The 20,645-nt window shown below is 42.3% G+C and overlaps 1 protein-coding gene across 2 annotated transcripts in view; it reads right to left on the minus strand.

Moving 5' to 3' along the window:
- Positions 1 to 20,155, minus strand: part of GRID2 (glutamate ionotropic receptor delta type subunit 2) — a gene marked incomplete at both ends in the record, with an annotated part of 735,869 nt that extends 715,714 nt beyond the window's left edge. For both annotated transcript variants that reach the window (XM_082316173.1, XM_082316172.1), the window contains one exon: positions 20,068 to 20,155. In XM_082316173.1, the coding sequence (XP_082172299.1) occupies positions 20,068 to 20,155 (88 nt within the window). The remainder of the gene's footprint in view (positions 1 to 20,067) is intronic.
- Positions 20,156 to 20,645: the final 490 nt, after the last annotated feature.

Raw genomic sequence — 20,645 nt, forward strand, 5'->3', positions numbered from 1 at the left:
GAGGGAACAGAACATTCTGAGTGTGCCTCAAAGTGACATGGAAAAGCTCAAGGCAGGGGCTTTTGTTTGTTTGTTTTGAAGCTCTGGATACTGCTTATCTGTTCAGGATGCCACAACTTTTCCATGTTCCCTTTTAAATCCTAATAATTGCAAAATAATATTCTGAAGATAGTGACAGAGCCAGTGCTGCTCAGTTATTCACACAATAAAACAGGATGAATGCTGTGCCCAATGTCACCCAAGAATTTGCGGAAATGTCAAAAAAACACGGCAATCTCCCAAGTGCAAGTCAAGTGCTTTAACCATGGCACTATTCTTCACTTCTGAAGTGTGCTACTAATCTGACCTTGTTTGCTCAGAAGATATTACTAAAGCTAAAGTTCTACACTGAGTGCTGACATTTCTTCGTATGAGTATTTTAAATAGGATTTGACTAATCCAGCCAGCATAATAAACAATCCAAATCTTCCTAAAATGTGAATTCATGCTTAACATTTAAGACTTAAAATTGTTAGGTAACTTCAAAAAAATCCTACTTTTACAATGCTTGGCCTGACATGAAACACCATAAAACTATTCATGATTTTAACGAGACTTCCAGATGAAGACTCTGAACTACTTTAAAATAAGCTGTGAAGTACATGAACTTTTGAAAGCTTATTCAAACTTAATCCCTTCAAATATTTTAAGTATACAATGCTGCAAACCTGTAGACTTCAGTGTACAGACATCCCCATGAGGTAACAAATAAAGGAACACGTTTACGATATGCTTTACACTTGTACACCTTGGCTACCTGTACAGACGGAACAGGGAAGGCAAGCTGAAGGGATTTTGCTGCCCCTAAGAGACACAACTGGAGAGACTGACACATGCACACTTGGACAGCCAGATGAGGAGGCTTAATCCCAAATTACAGAAACTCCAGGCACAAAACAGGACAGTAGGACATCATTCAGAACATAACAGTGGACATTATCTGAATCACAAAAAAGGTAAAGCTGATCAAGTGTCAGCATACAAGTAAGGACACAGAGAGAAAACATTTGTCTTGAATGTGCCCTGTTCAGTGGAAGAATACATAATTTTTTCTTTGCTCAGGTGACACGGCTCACCTCTTTTTTGATACCTATGCCAACTTTGAACTAATTTAAAAAAATATATATATTTGAAAGATGAATGTAAGCAATGACCCTACAGACGATTTTTAGTGCCTGCTTGTGGACCATTTTTAGATGTATATTACTCTGAAAGTCAGCTGATCACTAGGACCATTTTACACATTGTATACATTTTGCTGGGCACACATCCATTTAGTGGTGCCCTTCCTTCAAAAACACACAATGTCTGCAGCAGGCTATTCCTGGTAACTGCTATTACAGTGTCTTCTCTTAATATTTCCAATGGGCATGTAGTTCTCCAAAATACTTTTCCATTTAGATTCAGCACCTTGGTAAGAAGAAAGAAAGGTGTGAAACAAAAGAAGCTTATAAAGCCCACCTGCTGAAATACAACCAGAAGTTCAAAAACAGATGCGCACTTCTCTGCATTAATACTTTCTTTGCGTTGTAGAATATATGACAGGGTTTTAATTAGCCGACTATTTGGCAGATTTGCCATGCTATACAATGGATTTACGATTTACTATATGTCAGAGAAAAAAAATAACAAACATAACTCTCTGGTAATTCAGAAAATCACTTACAATTTCCAGTTTTAGGTTTTCAAGCTGCATATTTTGAAAATATTGCAGCAAATGCCAAATAGAGCGAATCCTTCAGGTAACACAAGTTTTTCTGCAACAGCAGATAAGAATATGTAAAAAAAGAAACAGGTAGCTTCATATACCTGTGGAGATGCATTTACAGTGCCATTTGAGACACTGTCATGGCTACCGTTACACAACCTAGAGCTTGACTGCTTTCATAAATATACATATATATTTGCAACTTGCACCTCAAGTCCCAGTTTCTGCCCACAACAGCAATCCACATCAGCATGTGGATTTCCACTCTCCAGTATAACTGAGCGAACAGTCCTGCTCCATCACCCACGAACAATCTTCTTGGAAACATATCAGAGAATAAGCTCATCGCTTGCATCCAAATTTTGCATTCCTGAAACAGAATAGCTTGTTCTAGTCACTGATGCAAAAAATACATTTTCACAACTAACAGTTGTAAACTTCAAAGCTCTCAGCTGAAATGGTGTCACTGTGATTGGCCACACAGATACAACACAGCATGAGACAGAGCTCTACCTGAAGAGTGCAAACTCAACAGACAAGACAAAAGGTGTTCAGTAAGGGGATATAACTATCCACATGGAAAACAGAGGTTCAACAAGTCAAGACAACAGCTGAACAGGGTACAACCCAGCCTATGCAACCCTAGCTCCTAAGGAGCCCTGATGGTTTCATTTTGACAGCTCATATGCTTCAATCATGGTATGTCTTCCTCAAGGTCAGAAAAGAGTTCAAAATTGAATCCACCTTTCACAAATTTTAGACTTATTCTTTAACTATAAAACTGCTTTTTTTCTCCTTTCCTATTAGTGGAAATAAGAACAAAGCATGGAGTAGGAGATATATGGGGCTTGCCCTGGACAGACATCCCTGTAGACCAATGGTCCATCTTGTCCTGCCTGTGGTAGCTGACAGTGATCAATGCTTCCGAAAGGCATTAAGCTCACTGTAAATTAATTAGCTTCTGAATAAGGTTTTTGCATCTTGAGACAAAAATACTTAAAGCAATACAAAAGATTATAACAATAATAGGAATAACATGTCAGTGAGATTTCCACCTGTGTTTAAATCTGGAAATGTGACAATTTCCCTAATCGGTCTCCCTCAGTTCACACGTGCATGAATACTCCACATGCACTACTGAAAGGCTGCTTATGAGTATTGGCAGCTACTAATGACTTTGAATAAAAAAAAAGTCAAGAAAATAGTTGATGGGAGGGAGAAGGGAAGGATAAAAGGACAAGAAGGAATTGGGTAGACATAGATGTGATCCAAAGTCCAATAAAGCCAATGGAATGATTCATACTGACTTCAGAAGTCATGCGAGATGGAGTGTGAAAAGGCAGAGAACAGATTTTAGGCCTAATGGTAGATATGTTATTTCTCCAAATGTTCTAAAACAGAGGACGTGATGTTTACTCTAAAATAATCATCTGTAAGAAGAGAGTTATAGCCCATTTTGTTTCCTTTTAAATGGCTCTGGCAGCTTTTTCTAACGTGTGATATGGGAAATCTTTTCTGTTTTTCCCCATCATACCTCCTAAAAAAGATACTATCCACACACACACACATCTATCAGACTGTGTTAGTGGCCACACAACCACAGCCCTTAAGGATTATGAAAATAACGTGAGCTATGAATTACATGCCCTGATTGAAAAAGTGACAGTCAGTGACTACTTCGAAAATGCTGTTAGTCCTTTGTCACATTCCAGTTAGAAATGAGAAAAAGGAGCATGGCTAGGAGTCTTTATCCTGATGACCGTTCCAGTAGGAGCTATTACCTAGAAAAGAAATAATACAGGAATAAAGTTCCATCCAAATCCAGCAACACATTCAAATGCACACTATGGTCTGGGTTGCTCAGCAGGTGAGATGAGACGACAACAAGTTCTTTCAGATCTTTACAGAATAGGAAAAACTTAAAGTCTGAGAATATTTCAAGGCTGTATTCAGTCAGTGGCCTCAGTGGTCAACAGCTGAAGGCAAAAATATTGTTTTGCATGACATAAAAATAAATGCATGCAAAATCCTTTGTTGTGCCACTGCATAAACTTCTTGGCTGCACAATTTATGATTATCAGTTGGGGGAAAAAAAAACAACCAAAAAAAACCCCAAAAAAACCCAAAAACCAATTTCTCTATCTGCTCTTTGGTTTTGATTGTGTATAAAAGCAGTTGAATACAGACTGTACATTGAACAGAAGACCAAGGAAAAGTGAGTTTGGTGCTTTGCCCAGGTGAGTTAGCCCTAGGACCCAAACCAATGCCATTTAAAGGTATTGTAGTATACTATGGAAATGACACCAGCAATAACCTAAAAATCCTGTTTTACAAGGAGCAGACTGATAAATAAGCAATTTAAAGAGGATTTTAATAAGTATTTTGGCTCCAAAAATTATGTTGTGCTAATAAATATAATCTGTCAGCACAGACGGGGGAAAATAAGTGGTAATAGAAGGAAAAACATTTCCCACATAGTTGCAGGCTAAAACTATTATTGAAGCTTTCCCTTTCCTTTCTGGTAAGGTGAATACAAGAGCATTGTCCTGGGGCATGAGACTAAGTAAATGAAGCTGACAAGAAAAAACAAGACAGCAAGATTACAGAAACTTCACCATGGACTGCTTTTTACTATGTACAGAGACAGCACATAAAACAGGGCCATGATCTCAGGTACTATTACCACAACATGGATACTAAGCAATGCTATTAGATGAACAGCACCAGGGAACATGAGGTACACTTTTCCTGCCGTTTAGCTACAAATTTTAGTGACAGCTGTTGCCTGAAAAGCTGTTGCCCCAGAAACTTCTCCATTTCCTTCCTACCATTATGCCAGATCCCAACATAAATACTTACACACCAATCAACAAACGTACAGTCACATTATCTTAAAAGGTCTGATCTCCAAGAAGTCAAGGGTCTTGTTTGCAACATAGGTACTGTGATGATAAACGTCATTGCAGGTATCAAATTCAGTCTGGAGGGACTGGCCCAAGACATGGTGAGAGAGACAGACAACTGCTTGCAATAAGCACCAGCCAACTGGCAGAAAACTCTCCACTTGCTTGGCTTCACCCCTTGAAATTTTATGAGCGCAAGAAACTGCTGGCATGCGGTTAAAGCCTTGACTCTCTCCTGGAGGTGGCTTCTGTGGTAGGAGGATAAGGGTGAACTTGGGATGGGATGAGATAAAAGCAGCTTGCTGGGAATGAGAAAGGTAGGCATACACACAAGGCAGGAGGGTCAGGTGGCCAGGAGCATGTCCTAGGTTATTTGGTAAGAAGGTAACTAAAGGAGGGTGACATTACACTGGCCCCGTATTGCAACCAGCCTGATATAAACCTATGAGCTGGCTTAGCAACCATGAGCGGCTCCTCAGCAAACTATACCAGGATATTCCTGGGCTAACTGACTCTCAGTTTTGTCTCGTTTAGGCCCCTGACATTACTCACTTTCAGCCAGGTGGCTCTACCTTTTGGCAGTCACACTTTTTAAAAGACATTTGCTTACTTATAAATAGAGGTAGGTACTGAGGAGGAGTCCTTCGGCTGGGGCTGCACGGCTAGAAGATGCGTCCCCTGGGTGGTGGATAGGGGATCCCTCTCTGGAGGGTGCACCGGATAAAATTGAAGAAGGTGCCACGAACCAACACAGCCTAAGGGAAGGCCACCCTGACAGAAAAATCACTGGCCCTCCAAGTCATGGGGGTTGGTCAGGAGGCCAACTACCTCCTCCCAGAAGAAAAAAAAAAAAAAAAAAAAAAAAAAAGTTGCAGAAACGACGAGCATCAGAAATGGCGGAGATGGAGAAAATCGGTAACGAAGTGAGGAGGAGGAGATGGAGCTGGATCGGTCGTGTCCTGAGGGGGAAACCGACGGAAGACTGCGCTGTGGCCCTTGACTCCAGAGCACGCAGCAGCGGACCCATCGAAGTGGAAGAACGATGTTCGCGCCTTGTGTGCCTCCTGGCACTGAGAGAATTCAGATTCAGACTGAGGAGGAGTCACCATAAAGACTATGTTTCTGAGCACTTCTAAAAAATTTTCTTTAAATTTCACAAAGCACCTTTCTGTACAGTTTTAAAAGTGTTTAGACCCCATAATTCTAAAGGAAGAAACAGATAACGAACACGTGCACTGTACAGCATTTCATCATTTTTATACTGGAGGCAAGAACTCCATGATGACCTGCAACAAAACCACCTCCTCCCTTCCCTGTCCCTTCCTCTTTGGTGCTACTAGAACAAGCTCTTCCTTCCCTTTCTCCTGGTGAAATCCATCACATTCTTTGTCAAGATGCTAGGAATGAGAGGGGTCAGTGAAAAGGTAGGTGCTAGGAATAGCTGTGAGTCCATCCAAAAAAAATAAGGTATTCACGAGACAGAAGTTGCCCTCCCTAGCCCTATCACAAGTTGCCTCTTAATAAAGTTCAGTTCCTGCTCGTATATGCTTTGAATGTAGGGGTTCCTGAGGGGCAGTTTGGAAGAGGTGAAGATCCTTACACCAAAAGTAACAAGTGAAAGAGATCTGAGTCTTCAAACATACAATCAGTTCCTGTTGTACTTACAGCATGGAAACATAACAAAAAAGTATAGTAGAAAGTAGAACTGGTATATCCTCCAGGAGAGTTGGTCTTAGTATGTCTTAGCTACATGGACCACATAGCCATTGTGCCAACAGGCATATGTACACATATACACACCACCTGTACCTCAGCAAGAAATATTGACAAAAATCATTTTGGCTAAAGGCATATGAGGGATATAATCTACTTCTCTGGAGAGCTAGTTAAGACCATTAGTTATAGTCCGTGCAAGACTGTGAGTAAATAAAACTCAGTGAATCCTTTTTAGGAAAGGGAAAAGGAAGACACCAAAAATACTTCTGGTTAGCCACATTTTCCCTTTTCTTCTCAACTGGAATTTTTATAAAATGCATCTTTTAATATGGATCTCCAAAATCCTTCCTAATCTAGGTGATCAACAGCTACATGTAGTCTGTCATTACTAGATTTCTCTTCTTGCTCCCTTCTTTAAATATTGTGCAAGATATAGGTGTTGGTTAATATGAGTACAGGAGCCTTAATACTGTCACAGAAAGCATTTCCTAACAGGTACCAGTAAATTACGCTGACTTTTGGCATAGGTTGGAAACTGGTCTGACCCTCTTCTTACTAGACACTGCATTATTTCTGCATGTTCAGCTGAGAGCACTCTGGGGATGGAGATGTTCTGCTACTGAGAACATTTCCAGCAGCAGATCATCCTCTAAGTGTAGACCAGCTTTCATGTACAGAATGGGGCAAGTGTTTAGGTGGTGTTCAAAACCCCATAGAAACACTACGCAAAGAACTGTTTCTCAGTCCACAAGAGCTAAATGATAAGGAATGAAGCTTTCTAATTGCCCACGGTGAGCACATTCCCATGTTATTTTGCCATACAACCTCTATTTGTAGTTACCACTGACTTGTTACTGTGACATGAATAAGAAGCGGCTGTAAACAGAAAGGATTCTGCTGCAAAACCGGGGGCCAAGCTGGAAACTGTTAGAAACAGGCATCACTAGTCATATACCACAAATATTTACTCCTTTATGCAAGCTGAGAGTGTGACACAAAATCTCTAGTAGGCAGTGGTCCCGACAAAGAGTTTGCGACTCCTTGAACTAAAATACTAAATTAGAGTTGGACCTTTCTTCACACCATGACTCCTCTGCTCTTTCTGGGAATTATGGAGATATTTAAATAGTACTAATCCTCACTAGCAGATGGTAGTAGCACTTTGTCAGAGCATTATTACACTTAACACTTTGGAATTTTAATGCAACAGCTCCAAGACATACTCCTCGAACCCCTCCACAAAAGAGCCATTTCAAAGCTTACATCTACATCTGCTGCCGTCCACTGACTTCTTACCATCATGAGAAGCGGCCTTGGGAACAGCAGTATTAAAAATACTAAAATACCTGAGAAGCCAAAATGGTCAGGGGGAGTTTGTGAAACAAACCGCAACCGGTAACCTCTGCTGTATTGCTAAAGCACCCCTCACAAAAAATACCTCTCCATGGCACTTACTCCTGAATCTGCCTCAAAACCCAAACGCTGGTTATTCCTAAGTAGCAGACATTTGATTATTCATTGCAGGTGCCTGGAGGCGAGAGAAAAAGAAAGTGGCACATGCTTGTTCTACAGGGAGGCTCAGGGAGAATGAAGGGATGGGGGTTACAGGGACGACTTCAACAGCTTCCAAAGCACCGACAATTTCAATATTCTATTTGTTACTCCAAGCTAATGGTACAAAACGATGCAAGGACCTTGTTTATATAAAGTTAGCCTCTCTCTCCCTTTCATGTCCTGGATGGGAGTCTGTAAACCTAGTATTTTCTGAAAACATTTGTACTCCTTACTTGACACAACACAAAGAGCCAATTAATTCTAGCCTCAGGGACATTTGGCAGGCTTACAAAAAGTGGGGGGAAAAAAATGCATCCCTTTAAAAAAAAAAAAGCTAAAAAAAACCCCTGTGGTACTTTAATGAACAGCTTTTTTTTTTTTTTTTAACTCCTAAATCATGCAGAAGATTATTTTCAGGAATAGCAGTTTACAAATGTTATCATTATCTACCTTCCCCTGAGGAAGTATTTACCTCCTCCTCCCATACATCATTCAGCCCTGTTATTAGAGATCACTGACCTCAAACAGAAAAATATTTAAAAACCTATTATCCCCAGCTCTTATTGTGTCTCATTTAGAGGAAATACAAGTTAGTGGCTGTCCCTTTGCTGCTCTGAATGGGGGTTGGACAAGGCTAATGTTGACAGAAAACCAGACTTTAGCTTCAACAGACCAAATGAGGGCATACACCACAAGATAAGCATGAAAGCAGATTCACTCACCACTCTGGAGCTTCACTGAAGAGAGGTCTAACTTTTAATGTAAGCTCTACAGCTATTCAAGAGAGGAGGAGAAAGCTAGAGCTCTCCCTCTCATTCCACAAAAGACACCACAGGCTTTAAATCCAGAAGTACGCTGCATTATTTCCCCTTTCCTTCCTTCCTAAATTAGGTCAGAAGTCAATGGAGCAGAAGCTGTGGCTTTGTGCATCCCTTCCTCCCACTCGCCAGCCACAGAAGCTGAGTTTACACGGAGGCATGGTACAGACCGGCGATAAACTGCTGCACAGAGGAAGCAAAGGAAGATTATTTAATCAGAGGGATAATGCTAAGGCACAGGGAGGTATAATACTCGGAGTTATCCTGGGAGCAGAGGGGTGGAAGATGACACTTCAGTACTCATTGTTTGTATCTGTGTACAATAGTACTAGGCAATACAAAGATAAAAGGGATCTCAATTTTCTGCAAAGTAACCAGGTACAATTATCAGCTAAAGAAAAAAAAAAAGGTACCACAGAAATCAAATGCATTACAGTAAAACTATAGGAAGTTGGATGGGGAGAAACAATCCCATTTTCTAGTCTATAATTTAGTTTCTTTAAGACTTAATATTACCTTCTAGATATATTGTTCTCAAAGCATTGTTTGCATTATATTATTATTCTTTTCAGTAATATTTGGGCCATTCCAGTGCCTCACTCCTTTGGATTTCCCAGCTTCCCTCGTATGCATACACATATACCTCCTCTATAAGGCCTGTCCCAAATGTTTAAAGCCCAGTCTCCAGCCCATGTAAGTGTAACATTACCTGCTATTCCGCAGAAGTATCCTGTACTCTTACAAAGCTAGCCTGGCCCATCACTCAGGCTAGCCCCCTCCAAATGTTTCCTGCACCCCTTCACCACCCAACCAACTCCCTCCCACCACTGCTAACCACAACCCTCCACCCCTTTCCAAAACTCCCACGTAGAAGGTACCACCAGAACCTTCCCCATAGTACTCCTGCTCCCAGAGCCTCTCTGCTGCAGAAGACCCCCAATAACGCTTCGTTTCATGTCAACTCATGCTGTCCTTTACCTGCAAACTCCTCTTCTCCTTGCAGCTAGACACAGCATCGATGATGTGCCTGAGACATTACCCTCCATGATGGCGACACCAAGCGCTGCTGATCATCCCCTGTCTAGCATATACATTATATACAGCACACGATTTTCTCCTGCCCGCTCCCCACAGCCATTTTATTTGAAGTAGTCCCTACACTCTTTGCAGCACTGGATGAGAGAACTTTTTCAAGTAGATGGCTGTTCCTCATGTATCTCCAGGATGCAGTCCAATTCCATAACATGAGAGCTACTCCAAGGAGTTGGAAAATCATTTCTCTAGATTGTTTCGATAATATTTCAGTAACATTCTAGAAACTCCGCAAGGCTAGCTAACGAGGCTACAGATGCTTTTAGAATCGCTGGTTATATTTAAAGATCTCTCTTAAACAAACTAGGGTATTTTGCAACATAGATTGTTCCACCTTCCCAGAAAGGGCTCTTTCCTTTCTACCTAGACATCTTCCAAAACTGTACCATGAAATATTTGTCCAACAAAAGAGACAGAGAGTGAGCATGCACGTGCATAACCAGGCATTCGTTCCTGTACTAGGTAAAGCCAGAAAGTAATATGTTGGCAGCTGATGAGATAACAACTGGTTTTATTTTGCCAATTTAACCAATGTTATTGGCAATAAAGCATTGTAGGTAATGATTATATACACATTGCTAGCCTTCATTTCCCATTAACTCTCTTACCTCACAGCACTGTAACTTTTGTTATTACGTGCCCCAAACCAGGGAAGTACTGACACGAGCCACACCGCATCTGCCCTGTCAGTACCCACCTGTAGACATATCTATGTGCTTTCATTCCTTTCTACCCAGAGCGATCATTCATGAACGTGAACGAATGAATCTCAGAAGATGCCAAAAGATTTGCAACTTTGTCTCCTGGTATACGAACTGTCTGAGTCGCAGAAAGATCCAAGCCCTCTCTTTTACTTCATCTTGAAATCTTCTGACAGCCAACATTTTGTTTCATATTTGTGTAGCTTCTAGCACAGTGGGGTGCCATTTCACGATCTGTATTTATGTTATGACTTCCTGCAAGTAAAAAGGCTCCCATATCTCTGTGTTGTTACTTAAGGTAGAAACTAATGTCATCCCAAATTAAAGAAAAATCCAGTCAAATACTTTCAAAAAGAATAATCCATCTGATTACTGAAAAAGTGTGCGTTTATACATTGTACATGCTTACATAAATACATACCCCATTGCTAGTTATTAGCCTGTATCACGGAGCTGGGAATTTTAGTACCTGAGTAGTACATTTTAAAAGATATTTATAGCAAATATATTAGTGAATATACTGCAATACTGGCTTGGGTCTATATGTTCACAAAGGGGAGAGCTGCGGAAAGACTAGCCTTAAGCAGGATAATCAACTTTTGGGGGTATATTTGTCTCAAAAGAGGGCAAATAAGTGGAATTCCAGAGAACTAAAAAGCAGCTTCATCTGTCCAAATAACAGATATTTGTGTTACAGTATGTTTAACTTTAGTCTTCTTGGACAGAAAAAAAAAAAACATATTTAAGAGCACAGAACGTAGCAACCATCATAAGTGCTTGCCATGAACTTGGAATACAAGAGAGAAAGAAATGAATTAAAACAGTGAAAGGGAGAAGCATATGTATTTTAATACAGCCAACAATAGCTATCACCATTCACTTGCCACTTAACACACAGCCCATACTGTACACTGGCTGTACACTGCCAGTGCTCTACACTGGCTTCACTGAAAGAGAACTGCATCTTTTTCTACTGTCTTTTTCCCTTTAACAACTCTCCGGTACATAAAATGATTGTAAAACATTCTCAAATATTTTAAGCTGAACACGATAAAGACTGCAAGAAGGCAATGGGTCTACAACAACAAATGTCCTTGCTTAACAGTGTTTGGTCCAGAGATGTCCCCACTGTGTGCTTTCAGCCCATGGTACACTGCCAGAAACTTTTAATACTGGTTGCAATCAGTGAGGTAACTCTGCAATAGTCTCTTGTCTCCTGAGAAGACAACTGACATCTTCAAAACATCTCAATGGCTCAGGAGCCTAAGCTTGGCTGGCAGTCAGTCAGACTTGAGCTCCTGCGTGCTTTAAAAACAAATCAAGTTACTGTCTTGTCATCAGGTCTGGGTCCTGTGTGCATTTTCATTTCTCTATTTAAAATGGATTTGCAAAAGTGGTCATTGTTATATCTGTACACGTTAAAATGAGGCACAGCAAATCCAGGCCTGACATTCAGGTCTGCTGCTACGCCATCCTCTGCTCTCTCCAGAGCTCTCATCCAGAGCTACTTTCCACAGCACCAGAGCGGTGCTATTTGGTTTTGATTTATTACGAGTGAATTATTATAATGAAATCACCAACGCAATTTAAGCCTCTGAGAAAGATATGGTTGGACTAACAAAAAATTGTTCTGCAAAACAAGCAATTATTGTTAGGTTCAGTGGATATTGGCCTTAGCAATCCTACTGATTATAGAAAGTTAATGATTTAAAAAGCAATGAAGAAATAAGAGATTAAATCCTTTAAATCTGCATGAAAGACTCCAAGAGGAATTTTACAGTGATTTTCACTGCATATTTTATTAGATATGTGATATTTTATTCATGGGTAAAGCAAATATAACAATTAGGAATAATTAGCATTTCAGCACAGAGTGTTATCTAATAGGTTAAAATACACATATAATTCTTCATTTAAATTCTGTATCTTCACATTTTCCCCTTTCTGGTTCAGAACTTTTCCATTTAGCATAGCACTTACAAGAACATTATACAGCTCCCAAAGAAACAGAAACAGAGAAAACTAGTGGCCCTCGCCTTTGATATCTTATTTTCCTCCACTCCTTGCATTTTTACTCATTTTCTTCTTCACTTTCCTCTTGAGCATAGCTTATCAGATAAACTCAGCATAACTTTCAGGAAACTTTTTCCCTTTCATCTTTTTTTTCCCCACCCTACTCCCCTCTCATTCCAGCACTAACATGTGCAATAAAACCTACTTTAAATCTAATCCTTCACTTACAAATCTACTAGTCTACAGTTGACTAAAACTACAGTATTTGTCTCTGTACCACCTCTCCCATTACAATTTTAATGCTACGAAGGAATACCTTGCTTAATGAGAAAGGATAATACAGTAAGTGTCACTTTTTGTGGGTTGTTTTGGGTTTGTTTTTTTTTAATGCAACACTTAGAGCTCACAGAATATCCCTTCCTTGAGCTGATGCGGTTACCCCAGACCAAAGCAGGAACAAGACTCTCCAAGCTGAAGTGCACTCTGCGGTACAATATGGAATACAAAATACCTCCTTCTCTGAGTTAAGTATATTATCACTGAAACTAGGATATAAATTTTGAACCTTACAAAATTACAGCATTGCACAATTTCAAGCCCATTCCCTTGCCAAGTTTCATAACCGTCATCCAAACGCCGGTACATTTCATCTACTAACCTTCAATTTCAGCCTGTGTCCTCCCTGTTACACAGATCAGTTATAACTCTCCAAGTCACATAAACCATTATTAATTATAGTCATTGCAGACAGAAGAGAATCTTTCCCTTACTCCATCATCTCCCATATAACCATTTGGCCAACAATAATGAGAAAACAAAGCCTGACTCCTGTAATGAAGAATAGCACAGGAAACTGCCCTGCTGGTGCTCATGGGAAGAGACTGAAGTACAGAAAGATAGGGCAAGACATACACCTTTTCCTCACCCATTCCTTCCACTAGGTACTTCCATTTTAGTCTCTACATTTAGATTACTACTTCTACGGCAAGACTACACAATTAAATTCGACTTCGTAGTGGGAGACAACAGCACTACCTTTTCTCCCAGTGTTGCTTCAAATGCATGAGTGAGCTAAAATCTGTGCCCAGAAGGTTTTGTCCAGGCCTTCCTTACCTAGTGTTGAGGATGGTTTAACTACCGCACCACCGCACTTACTTAACATGCATTTAGCACATATTCCATACCAAGTATCACATTGCACCAGCTCAGTATTGCACCTTCTCCAATACAGTCTACTAGCTTAGACAAGCAGCAAAGCCGTGGTAAACGTTACTCTAAAAAAGGCCAATGTAGCTCATTTTTGTAACTACTGCAAGCAACAGGTCAGCCCCTACTTGCTAACAGACATAGTAGATAGTACGAGAAGATAAAATAATGTCACAGAAGGAAAGACATCACATCTGTATCCAGGAAGCCCAGTAGGAAGCTAGTTGCTAGACAGCCAGTCAGTCTAGGGTACAAAATGCCCCAGAGAAACATGAGCTTTCATGCCCATTTCCCAGCCACTATGACAGTTTGCCAGCAAACTGTGCGTTATGCTTTACTGTTGGGCTGTGACTGTCATACTTGCCTCCTGGCACTTCTAGATAGCACAAACAAATGAGTATATCTGGGGCTCTCAGAGACAGGTGTCAGCATGACCGGAGCCATGAACTGGACTGTAAGGCCTACAGGATGCACAAATGTGGAGCCATCCGGGTTTTAACAGGCATGCCAAGCCCACCTCTGAAATCAAAGTTTTCTTCCAATTTCACCAGCTTAGATAATAACTTATTCCTTCTGGAATCCAAATATAATTAAAAAAACCACCACACACCCAAAAAGTGACATCTGAGTTTGCAGATGCAGAAGGATATCCTAGTTTGCCTCATTACCAGCATATCACCTAAAGTCAACGTTTTGCACATACCAAGCTACCATATATTGTAATATATACTTACATAACATGTTTTCAGAGTTTGATTATTTTCTCCTATTTGTTCAAAATATAGATAATTTTATGAATACTGTTTCCTTTTCCTGTTGGTCACTCATAAGTCCAAACAGCAACAGTAGTTGTCTATGCCTAATAAGTTTTTTAAACACTGAAGATATAAAACACTAACTATGTTTGGAAAGCGTGTAGATGAAGAGAGTTCTACCATGCTGTCATATGTATTTCAGGTAATTAGGGAAATTAACCAGAAACTGATAGCCAAATAGAACAACTATTTCATATAAACTGTTTTTAAAACCATTGTTAGCATGGGGGGGGGGGGGGGGGGGCGGGGATCAAGCAATGGAGTAGCAGTGACAAAGAGTAAAAATACAAACCTCAAAAGGCAAAAGCCTCCAATAAATTTCAGCAAAAACCAGACTGTCATGGCAAATTATAGATAGCTATATATCAAATGGAAGAAAATGATGTCAGTTCAAGTCTATATCTAGGGAGTAACCTAATGGCTTACAAAAGTCATCTCCTGCCAATACCACTTGCTTTACAGGGCCAGGGAGTGGAAGAGAACCATACTTAATGCCTTTGTTCATTAAGTTAAATGAACCTTAGTTGGTAGGTTTATGTAGTCACAGTCTTAAAAGATTTTTCTCCAGTGTGTTTTTTCAAAGATTGCATTGTGAGAATAAGGACTCCGTGCATCCATAAGTAGTCATCCAAAAGCACACAGCAGCAGCAGTGATTGCCATGTCAGGCATTTGTTAGGACACCACTTGAAAATGGATGGTTGGGTTTTTTTCTCCGTCTTTATCAAGGACAAAGAACTTGAAATAGTGCTAAGAATTATTTAAGAACATGAAAAGGAGCCGCCTGCTGTAGTCAGCAATCCACAGGCTCAGTTTAAAATCTTCTGAAGTCAACTAAGCGACTCACCTGGATTATGACAGACTCTGGATCAGGCCCTGGTGATCACTAAGAAACACTCCAGAAAGCAGTGACACCTAATGGCAAGCATGCCTTTGGAGGATAACAAGCCATAATCTGTGGCATGGAAAATTATCCCTCTTCAGCTGCAGAGTAACTAGCACTAAAACACATTACAGGGACTGAAATACTATCACAAATCTAAGCACCTGGGAGAGAGTTTAAGAAATAGTGCACACAGAAACACAGATTATGTCACGCATGCTGTGCATTTAAGTAGAACATAGTTACTAATAAAACCTCCTGCCTGCTAAGCCACAGCGCGCTGTATTCCACGTTTTCATCTGTATATATGTTTAAAATAAGCAAGTAACCTTGGCACATTCTAGAGCAGGGAAAACAGAGACCTTAACGCTCATCTGTAGACACTATAGGCACACAGATTTATCTGGTTTTAATAAATCTGTTTTGCTCGCTTGTCTTGCGCTTCACAAAATCTATGTGAGAATACTGTAATGAACAGTTACTGACATACACTACATACCTTCTAATGAGGCTTTACCAATAGCACAGCAAATTAAATTCCTATTACCAATGCACAACACAATACAAGCCAAGCTACATTGTAGTACAACAGCTTACAAGATGAAACATGGGCATGCATACCACCAAGCTAGATGAATCCCTTTCCCTTACAAAAAAAATTTTACAATTTAAGGGCACTACCATATCAACAGCAGAAGTAAGCAACAGACCCCATGTTGGAATTGCCCTGTATTATTATCCGTGGTACAGAAGAGCTTAAAAGTATGAACGAAAACTCAGGACCCAGCAATGCTGGGAACTTCTCTAACACAGGGAATGCAGCAGTTCTGGCCTGCAAAGTCTAAAAGCTGAGAGGAGTAAAGGAAGAGCAGATGTACTTCTCTCTCTTAGGAAAAAATATACATAAAAAAATATTTTTTTAAAAGTATACATACAAATATATGTTAAAAGCACATATATATATTTCTGAACTTGCCATTGAAAATAAAAAAGCTAAGGGCAGTACATAACTGACTGCATATGACTCAAGCCACTGATAAACATAAAAAAAACCAACTTGCAGTAATCAGGGTGGCTGAACTATTGCTGCACACTGCTGTGATGAATTAGCCTTTAAAAATAACTTTGGTGTATTTTTCCGGCAAAAACTTCTGTATCATACTATGTGACCACTGCCCTAGGTGATTTTACTGCACCTAATACACGCATATTTGCATATATATTTCTATAGGCACAATAGGAGATCCACATGCATGTACAAATGTATTACTATGTACATGTCAAGGGGAAAAAAAAAAAGAGCACAAAGTACAAAATATAAAAGCATAAGACCAACTATAGAAGATACAAAGCACACACAAATTGTGCAGTTGACAAGAAATGCCACCTAATCCCTGCTTAATTAAAGCACTGTTCTGAACTCCTGTTTAGGGAGTGAGAAGTGTGGGACGACTGATGTATGAAGAAAATACCAGGCAGCGTGGCTAATCTCAAAGACTTTGGAGCTTTCGAGCTACATAAATCAGAGCGACTATTTGAATAGCCTCATAAAACACAAAATCATTGCCATTCCACTCACGACTTTCAGATTCTTCCTACAGCATACAGATCATTAGGAAACTTCTAAGCAATCAAGTAATGTGGGGCTGATGAAATTACTCAATCAATGCATGGGCTGAGAGAAGCAGCATAATACAGAATTGCACAGTTTTGACATGGTAACCCTGCCCCTTTCTTTTTTATATAGGGGTAAGGAAAATTACAGCGGAGTCGATTCATTTCAACATTTTCACAAGAGTGCTTAATGTAGTCTTTCTGAACGGCCGGTTCCTATTTATAATAGCAGGGCAGCAGAAACTTACAGACTATAAGCAGCCCTACCAACATTTAAAATATGATGTAGGGAAATGTTTATTTTTAAATGTGGGCATTTACATACACACAGACCTGCTCTAACGATCAAAAGAAGCAGCTATAATCATTCAGAAGACAGAAATATGAAAAAGCTTATCACAGATAAATACCAGTCACCGTACCCCTCCCACTGCCATCACCAAGTCATTAATCTCTACCCACTAAATTGTAACATTTTCTGTCATTGTCTAAGAAATGGCTGATAACATAATTCAATACAGAAAACATCCCTTTACAGGAAATACATCAAATAATACGTAGGCAGGCAAGACCGTGCATTATACTGAAAAAGTAAGTGCTATCAGAAAAAGGGTATGAACAGGTAACGTGTTATTTCTTATGACCATCTGCCCCTCCCAAACATGGGAAAATATTTTCCACTTGAATATCTTAACACTGTAGAATGAGAAAAAGATAATGCATTTATTTTGTTTCTTGCCTAAGGCATCAGTACTACTTCTGGCAGTATTTCTTTTCCCCTGAACTGAGCATTTTGTTTTGTTCTTTGGCTTTATGAATTCTTCTGTAGTTAATTTGTTCACAGAGTACCCCGCTACTGCTTTCCATAACTCATACAAATAAATACACTTTATTATTTATGTCTAAATATTTTATACATAAGTTTACTCAGTACAAGTGGAAGAAAACAAAAGGGGGTCAGAACATCCAGGTCACAAAATACAGTGGTGTTACTAGGGGCCAAATTTTCATCTGAGCTGTACAAGTTGGAATAGTTAGCTATCTACCCATTTAGTGTTAAATTAGTTCTAATTTCAGGTCATTTATTTTCAGTGTATTCATTCTAATAAATTTAAAGCTCTGTGTAACAATTATTAGTTTGCCATTTTCATGGCAATGTAAACCAGTCTATAAAAAGAGGTAATCCCCTTGTCAACTGTACTAATTGTCTCTCAAGACAAATTAATTGCGTGAGAAGCAACTACTTTAGTATTTTTTTTTCTTTGCTTTCAATGAGAATTTACTATGTTGATGCATCTAATCACTAACTGCATTATAAAAAACATCAGTGGTAAAATGTCTTGCATTCATCAGATATAAACAAGTGAAACAAACACAACTGTCATTAACACGAAGGGAGAAAAGCTATCATCTCCCTTGACGCTAGTGCAAAGGCACACAGCTCACCCGGCAACGCTCCCTCAGCCAGGAGCGTGGGAGACAAGGGATTGCAAAGAAACTCCTCGTCTGCTACACAGTCAAAATTTCCCCCCAAATCCTAAGATTTGATCGGCTTGTTACAAGCTCCTGAAAAAGAAATCGTAAGACATAACCGTCTCCTAGTGTCGCTTTAACAGTCTACAACTGGGAAGAATTAAAAAAAAAAAAGTCATTCTCCCTTTAAAAGGAGGGCATAAAGCGCTGCCTCCCCTGTGCAATACTGGATGCTCCAGTCGCACGGAGCTGTAAGGACTGACCCCTGTAAAGTTGCGGTACCTAAGGCAAGCGGTACCCGTGGGCTCCGGGGTGGGGGGGGCTACACGAAGGGCTGGCGCATCATTGCCCAAATATCGGCGTCCTGCAGGAAAGCTCTTGACGGCCCGGCTTTCCAAACGCTCTTCCCGCTTCCCCTTTCACTGAAACCCGCTACGGATCCCCACGACAGGCACCGGCAGACATGTTTATAAAGCCAACCCCGGGGAGAACGGCGGCTGCCCCACGGCTGGGGCCGGCACCGCCCCGGGGACCTCCCCAAAACCCCGGCGGGGCCCTGCCCCCAAATGCACCTTCCCCGGGGCAGCGCGGCGCCGGCCGCCCGCCCGCCCCCGCGTTTCCAGGCTCCCTGCGTGCGGTGCCTGCAGATGGGCGAGCGGCCGCGGGGGAAGCGCCCTCCTCTCCCCGCGCATCCCCGGCCGGCGCAGGGGGGCGACCCGCTCTCGCCAGTCGCGGGAACAAAACGCCGCTCGGCAGCGGGGCTCGGCGCTTCCCGGAGGGAGGGCTGCCGGGCGGGGGATGGCTCCGGATAACGGGGAGAGAGAGGGGACGGGCAGCGGGGGCGGGGGGAGCCCCGGCGCTCTCTCCCTGGGCCGGGAGTGCGGGCAGCGCCGTGCATGGGCATCACCCGAGCTGCCCCGCCGCGGCCGGGAGGGGGGGCCCGCCGCCGCTGCCAGCTGCCCCCGCCGCCGGCGGGGGAGGCCGCTACCCTCGCCAGCGCCGCGGCCCCGGGGGCAGCTCACGTTGCCAAACCACCTGTTCCGCCGCGGGAGAGGAAGGCGGGATGGGGTGGGTGCGGGAAGGAAGGAGGGGGGCGCTTTGCGTGGCTGTCACGGTGGTGTGGGAAATAGGGGGAGGCTTGCGGTCCCCCCCCGCCCGAGGGCGAGCCGGGGCAGGAGGAAGGCAGGCTGGAGCTGAGGGGATGCGGGGAGGGACCGGGGAAGTGCCCGAGCCCTGGCTCCCCCAGATCAGCAGCCACGCAAAACCTCAAGGTCTAAAGCACGCACATACCCCGCCGGCAAGAACCTTTACACAGAGCGGTAGGGGGAAAAGAGGACGCCCAAGATCCTGGTGGAAAGCAATTATAAAAGGGGAACAAAACAAAAACAAAACAAAACAAAACAAAAAGGTAAGCGAGCAAGGGCTAACAGAGAGCGGGGGCTGCGGGGGGAGGAAGCCTGCCAAGAGTGGGAAGGTTGCAAAGGAGAGCTGGAAAAGTGTCCAGCAGCACCCAGCAGACGCAGCACCCCCTTACCGATATGAATGATAGAATCTGCAATCGCCGCTTTCCAGGTTCGAGTCCAACAGACGGACACGACCAGGATGAGGGAAAAAACTTCCATCTCCTCCGGAGGTCCAGGCTTTGTAACAACAGCTCTCTTCGCCAAACGGTGCCACCGCGGAGGATAGCGCGGCGCAGGAAAGCCAAGAGTTTGAGGTGCCGCCGGCGGAGCGTGTAAATCCCGGTGGCTGGCGCACAGCCGCGGCTGGGCAGGGGGCGAGCCCGGGGCTCCGAGCGCCTCTCCCCTCGGCGAAACCCCGCGTCACTTCGGGGGGCTCCTGGGCAGCACCAGAGTTGCTGGGAGCGCCGGCAGCAAATCCATCCAGCCCGGGCGCCGCCGCGGGCAGCAGACGCCTCTGCTGGTCAGACAATCCCCATCCTTCCGCCGGGTCCAGGGATCCGCTCGGTCCCGGCTGCTGCACAGCAACTTCCAGCCCACACCACGCACACGCTCACATACACACACGCAGACACGCGCACACACAAGCACACGCACAAACCCTCTTGGCCAGAGAAGCCCCAGGAGCCCGCAGCAAACAGCTCGCCTTCAG

This window comes from Platalea leucorodia (genome assembly GCF_965183815.1).
Source record: "Platalea leucorodia genome assembly, chromosome: 6".
Lineage (NCBI taxonomy): Eukaryota > Metazoa > Chordata > Aves > Pelecaniformes > Threskiornithidae > Platalea > Platalea leucorodia.